At 33.8% G+C, this 14,291-nt stretch overlaps 1 protein-coding gene across 3 annotated transcripts in view; it reads left to right on the top strand.

Moving 5' to 3' along the window:
• The window catches only part of Ntf-2 (nuclear transport factor-2), a 12,996-nt gene extending 95 nt beyond the window's left edge, over positions 1-12,901 (top strand). The window contains exons 1-5 of one of the 3 annotated variants that reach the window (XR_006224015.2): positions 1-165; positions 3,090-3,161; positions 4,558-4,656; positions 7,988-8,176; positions 11,505-12,901. The exon at positions 1-165 is cut by the window's left edge and continues 95 nt beyond it. Coding sequence is in view for 1 of the 3 variants with exons in the window: in XM_043030821.2 (XP_042886755.1) it covers positions 55-165; positions 3,090-3,161; positions 4,558-4,656; positions 11,505-11,615 (393 nt within the window). In the remaining 2 variants the exon portion in view is untranslated. Of the gene's footprint in view, positions 166-296; positions 444-3,089; positions 3,162-4,557; positions 4,657-7,987; positions 8,177-11,504 lie in introns of those variants that run through there. The other 2 variants (XR_015190759.1, XM_043030821.2) reach the window with 2 other exon arrangements.
• Positions 12,902-14,291: the final 1,390 nt, after the last annotated feature.

Here is a 14,291-nt window from a genome sequence, read left to right on the forward strand (position 1 = left end):
TTTTAGTCACTGCTCGAGGGTTTGGCTGGCACTGAGTGGATTTCCCTTTTCAAAATGACGCTAAATCCCCAGTTTCAGCAGATCGGCGAGAGTTTCGTCAAGCAATACTACTTAATCTTTGATGGAGAGAGAGAAGGAAGGGAGAAATTGGCAAACTTTTATCACGTGAGTTCAAAGGAAGAAAACAAAATTTAATTTGAAATCAGGGTATCTCTTAATATTTTAGGGGTTGAGGGTACTTCTTTCCAAGAGGTTGTGTTGCTGTTTGACATAATGTCTTCGTTATTATTTTAATTTGAAAGGGTGAATGGCCAACGGACAGGTCAAAGGTCACAGATTTTTTTTTTCTTCCACCCGGCACGTGTGGAATCAGAATGAAATTCCAATGATGCTTTTAACAGATGAAGGTCATTTTGACACTTGTTTTCATTATCCTACAACAGGTTGGTTATTAGTTTTATACTCATTTTAACACTGGTTTGTTTATTTGTAGGGTTAGAATGAAATATTATTTAAATAAGATATTTTAGATACTACTTTATATTACACTATCTCATTTTTTTACACTTACACATACATAGATATTCCAATGAAGCCATGCAGAATAAGAGACAGTAGGTGTCCAGAATAGGGTATCAAGAGATGCTGTGTCCTCCATGCTGCATGCTGACAGGTTGTCTAGGCTGACATACCTCCATCACATGTACTCTGGGGAGAAAGGGTTCAATATTTAACTATAAATTGCCATTGAGGCTGACATGCTGTTATCTCGCCAGAGTATACTGAATGGCGGCTTAGACGATTAGTCAAGTTGCTGCTAGTTCCCCTTTTAAATGTGTGATTACTCTGTTATCTTTGCTTGCATAGATTAATACACACAGCTATGAATACGAAATTGAGTTCTATTATAAGGCAGTATTGTTTATCTCCATTTTAAATTTGATGTGCAGATAACTGACCAGTCCATACCATGCTGTATCTCTGCTCAGCCCTATTATGGACAGTTTACCATTAAAATGAACATTCAAATTGGTGGAAAAATACTGTTAGTGAATTTGATTGATAACCATTTTAGAGACGATTTGACTGTCGGTGTTTACCAGACATCCATAATGGCTTTCAGGAAAGAACGGTTACACTTGTGATTTTGTTGGCTGAACCCGGACAAAATCCACTGGAAGCTTTCTGTGATCCGGAAGTCCAACTTCATAGTAGTGCAGTGTTGCAATCTGAATGGCCTCTGCTTTACCATTAAGACAATCCATCACCATAGTTATTCTTGCAAGAATGAGTTTGGACTGGTTTCATATTGGACGATATATTGCCAGTGAGGTCTACAAACTTTGTCGTAGCCCAGGAGGTGGACAGGAGTCTTGTGAACAAAAACCAGTTATCAGAATAGGAGTGATGTATGAGGATATTTAACAGAAGAAGAAATAACTACTGCCATGATAAAGAACCATAATCCAAGTGACAGAGAGAGTTTCATTTAACCCATTGCCGACGGTGGATAGATTTGCTTACACAGGCTCCAGGATGAGTTTTATTTCTGATCGAGGCAGCTTCTGCAACATAATTTGATTTTTCCCACTCCCTTTTCGTCACTCATTGTAGAGCTAGATCCATTTTTGTGTTTTGTTTTTTTGTGTGTTTTACTGTTTTTAGAAATTTATATCTGTCATATCACAGGCTCCATCAATTCTGCAGTTGACTAAAATTGTAGTTCAGGGTCCATATCAACTCATTTTTTTTTCTTTATACTCAATGTGATATAAGTATTACTGTTTTAGGGGGGGACAAAAAGCAACTTTATTTTTTTGTATTTCTGTGCTGTCACGAACAAACACGAAACTTATAACCATCCAAAATGAAGAAGTAGGGAAGAGGAAGGAAACTTGTGCTTTTGACAGTGAGTGCCACAATAAAAGGCATCCCTACTGGCACAGGGGCACATTGTAGGCATTGGGCATGGTGTAAGTCACCTTCCTCCTCTCGTTCTGCCTGCACATCTTTCTTCTGCGGTACTTTAGAGCAAGAGGTCGGCAACTTGCGATGTGCCATCCCTCTATAGAGATAGTGCTTGCTAGAGACCGTAGATGGGTGCCATTCAAGGCTCTCTCTCCTGCTGGTGCTAGAAGAAAGTGGTGCCATCTAGGTTTTGGAAGTTTTGGAAGTGAGTTGAAACCCATTTTGCTTATTCCTGCCGGCACTGTTCCGTTTTTGCATGGCTGCAATGCCGGGGCTCTCGAACGCATAGGCCTAAATCAATTATACAATTGACGGCGCATGCCGGCACCCGGCGCTATGCATATTACAAAAATCGCCGTCTGTGGACGGCGCCTGGCGGTATCGGGTTAACCGGGAACATTTGGATATTTTGCATCTAAGCTGTGAAGGTTTAAACACGCATGCACACTTATGATTTTTCACATTCCAAACTCCTTTGCTTACAAGGGCTAAGAACTTTAGCGAGACAGGTAGATGATTTTTTAAAAATCTTTCTAATCTTGAGCAATAGGGAAGGGATTTGACATATGCAATAGGGTTGGCATACATGTGAGGCTGACCTAAGGGTTTAGAAGACATGTCCGCCACTGACCTGCTCCTTCACCTCTTGTTGGTATTATGGCAAAGGCCAACATACCTGTGCTATGTAAATCTGGAAAGAAAGAAAGCAAGCTTGTCAATCATGGTAATATATCATCAAATAAGAAACCTGTCCAAGCTCTATCTTCCCAGAATATACGTGGGCACATATTGGCCCTTGACGGTGAGTGAAGATAGAGTTTGAAGCCATGGATGCACCAATATTGTGTTGGACCTGTAGAAAGATATATCAACATATAGACATATACAGACATTTAAATAGGTAGACAGACAGATACACATACACGTGTATTGTTTCTCTGAATAACTATATTTCATTCCCAAACAATAAACATTCACGCGCACGCAGGCACGTATACATATATGAATGTGTAAGAGTGTTCACGTATACACACAGCACCACACAAAATTTATTAACCCTTTTATGATATTAATATTTTTTTTTTGTAAATTATCCATTATCATTAATATTTCTATTACAGGCGGAATTGTCGTTAATGTCCTTTGAAGGAGTTCAGGTGCAAGGTGCTGCTCAGATTATAGATAAGATTAAGGTAAGTTTTATTTCTCATTGTTATTCTTATTTCTGTTTTTATTTTTATTGCTGTTGATACTGATCATCGTCAACATCATCGTCGTCATCGTCCTTAATGTTATCATCATCATTGATGTTATTGTTGTCATTGATATTACTATCATTAATACTATTATCATTGTCATTAATGTTATTATCATTATCATTAATGTTGTTATAATCATTAGCAATATTATTGTTATTATTTGCAGTGTTATCATTGATGTTTTTGTTATAGTATTTGCTAATATTATTAATATTACTATTATTATTGTTATTGTTATTATAAATATTATCATCATTGATATTATTGCTTGTATTATCATTGTTGATATTGATATCATTCATATCAATGTTATTGATATTATTATTGTTATTATTATTACTGTTCTTGCTGTAGTTGCTGTTGTTATTATCATTATTATTGATATTATTATTATTAGTGTTATTATAGTTATTATTGATATTGTTGTTATTATTTTATTTTAGTACTTATACATATAGGTGTAGATATAGATATAGATATATATAGATATATATATATATATATATATATATATATATATATATATATATAGATAGATAGATAGATAGATAGATAGATAGATAGATAGATAGATAGATAAAAATATAGATATATATAGATTAAAAAATATATATATAGATAAAAATATAGATATATATAGATAAAAAAAAAAATATATATATAGATATATATAGATGTATATATAGATATATATAGATATATATAGATATATATAGATATATATAAATATATAAATATATAAATATATATAAATAAATATATCTATCTATATATCTATACCTATCTATCTATCTATCTATCTATCTATCTATCTATCTATGTATGTATACACATGTATACATGATTTTTTGTAGTTACTGTTATCTTTATTGTTATTATTATTATTATTATTATTATTATTATTATTATTATTATTATTATTATTATTATTATTATTATTATTATTATTATTATTATTATTATTATTATTATTATTATTATTATTGTTGTTATTATTTATATTTTTTCTTTGTTGGTATTTCATTTTATATTTCACTTATTATTTCACTTTTTATTATTTGTTTTATCAATCAATGTTTTAATCATCTTCATCAATCATCAAAAATCATCATCATCAACCAAAACTCAGTTGTGAACATCATCTGTGTTTGTTTGTCATCTTTATTTCATTTTGTTTTAAAATATTTTTTCTAAATTTTTCACTATAGCTCAATATTCATAAAGTAACATTTAAAAAAGATATATATATTTCATTTCAGCATGTTACTCTTGATATAATCTAATGATTTTTTTTTTTTTCCGTTACATTCAAATTACATACTTGTTTCAGGGATTGACCTTCAACAAAATTGCGAGAGCAATCACCACAGTGGACTGTCAACCAACCTTCGATGGAGGAGTTATGGTCAACATTCTAGGGCAACTAAAGGTGAGAGGAGCAGATCTAAGTAAATTTGAATACTCACACATACACTTAGATGCAGGCATAAGTACAAGGACAGGCAGATGCAGGCATATACATGCATGTATGCAAGCAAACATGGATGCAAGCATCTACACATTTACATACATATGATTATGTATAATAGATATAATTGTGTGTGGTAATAATATATTTTAATAGCTGTTTGTGTGTTTATAAATTGTAAGATTAATTTTTCTTTGTAGCATATTGCAAGTAGTTTTTCTACTGCAGTGGCATGTCCGTCATTTAGTGTATGCGAGATGTGTCTAATGCATGAAGTGGCAGATTAGGCTTGGTCTCTCATACATTCGCCTACAAAAAAACTCTTGTTTTTGTATCTTGTTTTGTATTTTAGTGCCTAACAGATTTATGTGGTATGTGTTTGCTTGTTTTGAGCAAGAGTCTGTATTGAGTGTGGTTGTGACATATTTCAGCTGTGCGTAGTACAGTAGAACTGTGTCTTTTTTTTATTTTCTTTTATTTATGGTAAATTTTTGCCATACAGCTGTGCTATTAAATACCAGTGATTTAGTTTGTAATATATTAAAATCATCGTAACCATTTTACCATTGCGATTAATGCCCTATGCAAACCCCTCTAATGGCAAGTAAATTCTGTAGTTTATTTTTCCCTTCAACTTTATTTATGTAAAGAATAGCCTCACTGCAAGTAAGATGCAAACAGGTTTTGTAAATGACATACTCAGCAGATCCACAAAAAAGGATGTCAGTGTTCAGCAGATCCACAAAAAAGGATGTCAGTGTTTCTGTTGGTACTAAATATTTTGCCTTTTCAAGAAAGTCATATATGACATCAGATGTCTTATAGGTCTGTTTGTTGAGGAGGTGTGGCATAGCTATATTTCTCTTCTGTCTAATAATCACAATATTAATTAATGGATCTACATTTTGTAATTGTCTGAAGGGTGATGACCTTATTTGGCAAGCTGTGTTGACATGTTTTCTCAATAAATCTATCCATTCTTTACCTTAGATGTTGTGTACCAGGTATTATTTAGAATTTGAAATAGACCTCCTGATAACTGAAGACGTGAGTTTTAGAAAGACAACCGTTTCTAAATAATTTAATCAGCCTGCACTGACACAGACAAACTTAACCCCTTCACTCCGGGCAGTAGAAAACGCTCCTCGCGCCGTATCCGAGCTGCCGGCGCGCGCCAAATTTTAAACGTCGCTACTGAATATGACAAGTTTTAAGCCAAAACCTCTACAAGTTTATAGCCAAAACCTCAACATAATCATCATGTGTTATATATCAAAATATGCATAGTTAACCTCTTCCCCCATGGGCATGTGACAAGTTATTTACATGGGTTGGGAGGAAGATGGAAAGAGTGACCTTGGTGGGAGGCCTCACTCAGATAACCAAAGAAAACGATTGAAATAGTATGGTAAACTAATCATAATATATTTTATAATTTTACATAATGTTCCATAAATAAATAATAAAATGATTGCTAGCAGGGCCCATCAATGCCTCCCCTGGTATAAGCTAATAATGAAAGTCAAGTAATATATCGTATCATATCCGACCTCTATTCTGAAAGATCTCGAAGAAAATGCAATTCCACCAGAACTGAGCCATGACGCAGTATGCGCGTCCTCGGGTTTGACGCGAGCGCTGCGATGACGCAGTATACGCGTCATCGTGTCGAAGGGGTTAAGCTGCCATTAGAGGGGAGTTGATACAGACACTGAAAAGGCTAAGCTTAATTACTTATGGAACATCTGAAGCTGTCTTCCATATGAATGTCTATGATGAGTTTTTGTTTCTCTATTAGTGCATTTATGATGAACAAATGAAGTCCTGCAAGATGTCAAAATTTTACACTACCTTTGGTGCAGGATAAAAATAACCGTGTTTTTTCAATCATTACAGTTAAAAAATTTATTGAATGGGAATTGGAGATAGAAATTAGTACAAATATATATTTATAGATAGAGTTTAGTTGGTAGCAAATCTATGAATTTTATTTATATCATATTTCCAAAATTATTTAGTGAAGGTAGTTGATTAGAAATATTTCACTCATAATATTACACAGTGTTGAAGATCTGCTTAATGTTGATTTTAGTTGCATTGCTTATGGAGGTCACTATATGCAAGTAGATTGATCAAGTAATTAGTTTGATTTGGGCTTTTTTTTTTTTACACTAGCTTCTTTTCTGAGCAAAATGATTACATTATTGTATGATTTATATTCTTAGTTTCCTTTTCAGGAAAAAAAGAAACTGATAAAGGAATTTTATCATTATATACAGAGAGTTTGTACACTGATTTTTATATTTACAATGCCAATCAGTTTTGTCTTTTTAAGAAATGGAAAACATATTTATATGATGAAAGCACTAAAAGAAATGAAGTAAAAAGGATTGAAATGTAATTTTTAACAATATTTCCTAAGCTAAATTTACTGTCTGTTACTAAGCCATACCATTTTGATTGTAACCAAGCGATTATCCTTTTTTTTCTATATGACGTCTAAAGACGTGAAAGATGAAAACAAGACAAAACATTGACATATTATAGCTAGAAGTTACAGAAGTATTTAAGAAGAATATTGAGTCCTACAGTGAGCATCGTGAACAAAGTTCATCATGAGGAAAGATATGAGTGAGACTGAATATCTAAGTAACTCGAGAGATAAATTTGATGCATTTCAGTGGAGGTCTTCCTCGGAAATACAGCTCTTGCATTGTTTAGATATTCAGTCTCATTCATACCTTTCTTCAGAGAACATTATCTCAGGAAATTATTTTTTTTGGGATAACTGGTGTGGGGTTAAAGAATACAAGATTTGATGGAAGAAATTGAAAGAGGGGGGAAAAAGTAATAGATATTAATGATATTTACAAAGGATGTTGTGATTAGTGGATATGATATAACTAATTATTTGTGTTCTCTTTGTAAGTAAATAATGATAATTATTGTCATTGTGCATGTGCATGTATGTCTTATGTTGTAATTTCTATCTTGAAAAGATTTTGGTGATCAATTATCAACCAAATATCAGGGCACGTAATCATGAGTATTTAGTTGTCATTAGTAGATTAACATCTGTTCTTGTTACTCCCAAATTAAAAGAAAAAGTAAAATTAAATCAAATGAAAATTAGTAGAATAGAAAGGCAATAAGTAAGTGGATGCCCACAGAATCTTCAACACCACAAAGGGACCTTTACCCTCCATGCAACTTACGCATTTTTCCCCCTGAATTCCTCCACTCGCGGTGGCTGGCACTCGTGGTTGGCACTCGCGGACTCACGATTGGCCAGATGGACGACGACCCTCCTCATGGGTTCAATCAGACGTTTGTGCTCAAGCCCCTTGGTGACAGTTTCTTCGTCCAGCATGACTTCTTTCGCCTGGCCCTTCATCACATTGCCATATGAACATTGGTGCGAGGTGCCAGGCAAGGATGAGGCAAACGTGCCATAGTCACCCCTCTGCTGCATCTTTCTCTTGTAAGGCACATGTGTGTCACTCAGAGCTGGTGTGGCATGCATGCTGTTGAGATTTTAGATGTTTTTTCTTTGTTGTTTTTGCTGGTTATTGATTGAGATTTGGCTTGTTGTTTGTTCTATTTTTTTTTCTTTGTTTGCAAGAGGTAGGTAGTATTTCTGAAAATACTACTAGACAGTGAGAAGTCTTGATATTTTTAGAAAACTGTGTGCACTAAAACTTCTTTACTCTTTGCTCTCTAGTGTATTTACAATTGCAATTTTGTCCCTTGACTGAATATTATCCCCCTTCCCCCTTTTACTGCAAACTGCCCTTGATGATGCCCTTGAGTAAATACCCAGTTTTATTTACATTAAATGGTCTTTTACACAAATTGTTGGTATTACTTGTATAGAAGTTCAATATTAGAATGAAGAAAATTTATTGATATACAGTGCTTACACATTCATTGCATATTCTTTCAACTTTGTAAATGATGGTAAACCAGCACATCCAGTCTAAGCTTTTGACTGTCAGCAATTGCTCAGTGGCATGAAACTAGGTGGTTTAAGGTTGTCAAGAGTCATAAAGATACAACCCACAGAGGTGAGTATTTATATTGGCAAGACTATGCAATTAGCTTTATAGATTTGTTTCCTTCATTTTGCATTTTGCAATTTGGGCCAAGACAAAATCCAAATTAGTTTTGCTTTTCTACATAGACATTCTAGAATGTAGAATTTTTAATATAAAAATTATTGGAATTGCAAAATACTTATTATCTGATAAATTGAAATGAAATTAATTGCTGTATTACTGTGTGCAAGAGCGAGGCTGATATTTTTGTCCTTTTCCAGTAGAGAGCATGAGTAAGGAAGGTGTAATTGGTAAAAAGATATAAAATCCCAAAATCTTTGGGATTATGCTATGTTTCTCTGGCAGTACCCACTTGATGATGCTGTCTGTGATGTTGCCAAGCCTTGCACACTTATCACAGTGGGAATTGTAGAATTATAGACATATATCTTTTGCATAGTTTATAATTGTACAGAAATCATTACAATATATAGAATGTCTCTGTTTACATGCAGCATTATATAAATATTAACATGTACAAAGGTGAAATGAAACAGCCATGGGTGTGATACTTTTGTTTCTTTGGTTCATATTGTCTATATTTACATGTCGCCTGGTAAGCTTTGTATAGTTACATACATATTTATAGGTTAATAGGATATAAAGGCATAGCCAAAGGAAGAAATGACTATCATTGTAAACTACATGCTGTTCTTGTTTGCATGTTAAGACTTTTTGCTTTTCTTTTTTTACATATATAATTATTTGGTAATAGATTTTATTGTGCTTCTTTAAATTGTGTATAGTTTGAAATTTACTTTACACATGTAGAATGAGCATGTTTGCCATTACTCTGACCTGCATCTATTTTGTGCTTTTATTTGTTGGAAAACCAATTGCACAGAATGTTGGATTTTTATATCCGATGTTAAGCTTGTGTTTGGGATTAATTCTTTTCATTTATTCACTTATTCCTACAGAAAAGATGGCTCATTCCTTATCTTTTATTTATTTCAGTCGGTTCTCAATTTCTTATTAAGATTAACCCATTCACTTAAGATGAGATTTTTTTGGCTGCTTTCTCTCATCATAATTCTTAACTCTATTATATCACATATTCTTTGTACACAGGTCTTGTATACTTACTGTGATTAATGTCAATATTTTTCATCCTTTCTTTACAAAAAGAAAACCAGAAAAAAAAATAGAAAATCAAGCTATATAATCTGTAGGCTGACATTTGTATAATATGCAGTATGCTTTTACCTGGAAGCATTACTATTCAACAAGATATTGATTTCTTTCTTTCATTTCAAAATTGAAATGCTGGAAGTACCTGTGATAGGAGATGCATTCAAATTGAAAAGAAATCATTCCGATTGTTCAGTCACCAAAGAGAGAGAAAAAAAAAAGGTTTCCCATAGTTTTCTGATAAACATATGTTTTTGTATGAGAGAGAATTCTTTTGAATTTACAGATTTGAATACCCAAAAGGTATATTTTTCAGGAGAGAGTATTAACTAAAGCTCTTATTCACTCGATACCCAGACCCTCCTTTTCCCTCAGGATGTTTGAGGGTTTATGGAAGGGTCCTCAGTGTGTGCCAGCCTACTTTGTTACCAGTCCTGTAGTATTGCATTAGAAAGAGAAAAGGTAGAGGTGTCAGCAGATGGCATCAAATGTTTGTGTTCATCGTACCTCATCCCCTTTCCTTTTCTTGAGTTATCGTCTGACACCTAAATCTCTCTTGGACAGACAAGGGAATGTTCATGGTAAAATTACAGCAAATGCTAGGATAAGAATGCATGAGGTATGCTCTTGTCTGTGCCTATAGCTGCATTGGTTGTAGGCGTTATGCATGAGCACCTCATATAGATGACAAGTCGTGATAGTACCTCTGTTTAAAGATTGATCAGGTGTTTTCCATTTCGTTTTTATGTATATATATTTTTTCTATTCATTTTTATATTTACAATTTTCTATTGTTTATGTTTGGGATTGAATGTCTGCAGTAAAATGCATGTATTGTTTTTTTTTTGTAAAAAGAATTGCTTTAAACAAATCTGATTTCTTCAGCAATCCCTTTTCTTTGGTTTGTTGCTTCTTGCTCCTCTGCAAATGGTTGCATTTATGGAGAACACTAATTTCTATACAGCAAAGGGTCCAAGGTAAAGCCATGGACTGAAGGAGATACATACTTTTATTCAATGGATATTTTTGTAGGTCAATGGGATGCTAACATCTTTGATTGACAGTTGCATTGTTGTACTGTAATGCACAGCCAAAGATAGTATTCATGTTGCACTTTAGTCTGAAACTACGAAAGGCCAACCACAATTTCATAATGTGGTAGGCTTTCCATATTGTTGTTTCTTGGGTTACAGTTAAACTTTGGTTAAATGTGTAACATGGATTTTGTCTTTGATTAATTAAATTGACAATATTCAGTGGCATGATTTATTTCAGATGATTTTCTATGATAAATATAATGTTTTGAGTGACAAGGTAGTGATTTAATAACACTTTCAAACAATAATGTGATTATATAAATCAAAACAGCATTAAAAATTCTACTTTCAGTCTACCTAGATTAATTTTTTTTGCTTCAAAAGTAAAATATAAGGAAGTTAAGTGTAAATGAAAGTGGGGAAGTAACCGTAATGCCTCTCAGGTTACAGTGAACAAGTGGAGAAAGAAATCAAAATGTAGTGGCAGTATTGTACACGATAATGATGATGTGAGGCTTTCTGCTTATGCCTTTCCCTCTTTTTACAGATGGACGAAGACCCAGTGCATGGATTCTCGCAAACATTCGTTCTCAAGCCCATGAACGACTCCTTCTTCATCCAGCACGATTCTTTCCGCCTGGTCATTCACAATCAATAAGCCATCATATAATAATAATAATATTGTCAGCCACTGTCCAATCTCTGACAAGTCTCCCCAAAAAGCCTTGTCAGCCATAGTCTGTTGGTATAAGATTTTAATGTGCTATTTGCAGTTATGTGCATTTTATGACATTGTCAGGGATTTCTTTTCTTTTTTTTTTCTTTTTTTCTATTAATTGATTATTATTTTTTTTTTAGTTTTTAGAGGGTTGCTTCTCAAGCAGTTGTTTTGGAAAAACGAGTAAATGAAGAATCATAGAGAAAGTTTGTTCTCTCGTCGTGATTTTGGTTATGTCATTAGGGTCGACTTTTCCCTCTCAAATTTCATAGACACTTGTCTTCTTTTCTCTTGAAGTTGTCATATTTCTTTGTTTAATTTTTCAATATAATTGGTTTAGCTAGAAAGTAAATGAAGTTCCTTTTTGTATTGATACTCTGTCAGCTATTATTAGATGTTGGAAATGCAATATTTTTAAGTTTGAAATGATTCACTGTAATCAAATATGCTGTAATTTTCTTAGTTTGGAAAAAAAGTAAAAAAAAATAAAACAAAAAAAGATATTGCATATGGCTATAAAATTTTGATGTCAGGAAATCACATTGAGTGTTTCAGCCCCATGTGAAGTTTACGCTTAAGTAGTGTCCCTTACCGGGATTACTCATTGCTTTGTTGTAAGGTGCAGAAGCGATTCATGAAAACGGCAAATGTTTTGATAACACTTTTTTTTCTATTTTTTTTTTCTTGAAATGATATTTCTTCCATTTTTCACTGTGAACATCCATGATTTTTACGTACATTGAAGTTCCTCATGATAATTGTTGTAGCAAGGACAGTGTTGCAAACTATAGTGGAAGAACAGCTGATATTCAGTCTTGCTGCTGCACTGCCTTGCAAAAAAGGTTATTGTCGTGGGTCCTTTGTTTTTCCTTCCCCATTTTGTTGATGATATGCTAAATATTTACATGAATGTAAGTCTCGACAACTGATGTGATAAGATTCACGGTGATAGGTGATTTGCCAGAGAACATACATGTGTAAGTGCAAGTTATTCTTTATTAATAGCTCAACTTACTTCTGTACTAGAATATAGTCTTTAAAGGAGGAATGTATTGTGAAGAGCTTAAACCAAGTTTGATGAACTGGACTTTTACATGACTTTATTCCCTGAGGTTTGATCCAAGGGAAGTAAAGACCTTTTTTTTCATTCTCTTTCTTTCTTCTCTTTCTCTGGTCAGATTTTTGCAAAAAGATCAACATGTGTTTGATTAAAAGATATTCTTACAGATTGCAGTTTTAATTATGAAATAGAAACCCAGATGAACCGACAGATACATATAAGGAAGAATGGAAAGGTATATCCATTATTAAATGTCTTGGAAAGATGAGAAGGTTATCATTTGATATAGAAATAAATCTCATACAAAATTCCTTCTTTACCTTGCATTAGGTAATGAGGCCAGTGATAACAATTCTTTTTGCCACATGGAGACTACCAGACTATGGTATGTTGTCGCTTTGAAAAAGAATGCTTTATGAACCATTACCAGATAATGGTCTGTGTCATGGAATATAAAGGGTGATTGGTTAGTGTGAGAAAGTGCATCTTATTTGATTAATTAGACCTCATGGGACTGGGCTTCCTGTACCCTCTCACCTTCCCGCAGCTGGGCCTAGTTTTGAGAACTGTATCCTCTTTACAAATCCATTAACAAGTTGGTAGCTGGTGTGTCTGCTTGCTAGTGCACGGGTGGCCGATGGCAGTCATTACGTGTGTACTCTGCCCCTCCAAATGCCTCTCCCCAAAGCTCCTTGGTCCCTTTTTCTTATATTTTCTCTGTTTCAAAAATGCACAAGAAATGAATAATGATTAAGTAATAAGAGATGATGCTTATTATCTGGGATGGGATCATATTTTTGGATGCTCAGTCTTGAAATGAATTGTAAATTCAACATAAGGAGAAATGCAACATGAAAGTGATATGACCCCTTGGAACATGCCTGTCATAGAGGGTTAACTATATAACTGGTTTTCTGAGTTTTGTGTTGATTTAAAATTCATGTTGATACAATTTGCACCTTTAAAAGCAGACCACAGCAAATTGATGCATTCATATGCTAAATGTGTACTTAGAGGATACATATCAATTCTGTAATAACCAGCAGTATTAACCCATCCACGACGGGGGAATTCTAGCCTTGAATGTCCCAATGCCGGGGCGTTCGAATCATTAGGCCTAAATCAATTGAATGGCTGGCACAATACTGTGCCGCCCGGCCACTGGGCTTTTGAATGCGCGGTACAGTACTGTACCACCTGTCCAGTGTGGGTTAAGGGTGAAGATAAGAACTTTTGTGTCTTGCAGTGTTAGGTAAATGGCAATTTTTAGAGCATATGGCTTTTGATGCTTAATTGGTGAACATAATTATAGAACAAAGTAATAGACAAATCATTATTACACTAACAATTGCAGAAGGTCATCATCCTCTCATAGTTTCTATATGAAATAAACTTCAAAAATCCTTTGGTGTTTACCATATACCTTGGTAATCAGTGTTACATGAAAAAATCATTCTTAAATGATCTATATTTTTTATAATAATTAGATTAAACTGCTGGAATTCATTTGAGTGAAGTCTAAGTCTAACACACATCCTGGTACCTTTTTAGTATGT

Source organism: Penaeus japonicus, unplaced genomic scaffold (assembly GCF_977035675.1).
Source record: "Penaeus japonicus unplaced genomic scaffold, GWHDUDI00000001_assembly GWHDUDI00000041, whole genome shotgun sequence".
NCBI classification, from domain to species: domain Eukaryota; kingdom Metazoa; phylum Arthropoda; class Malacostraca; order Decapoda; family Penaeidae; genus Penaeus; species Penaeus japonicus.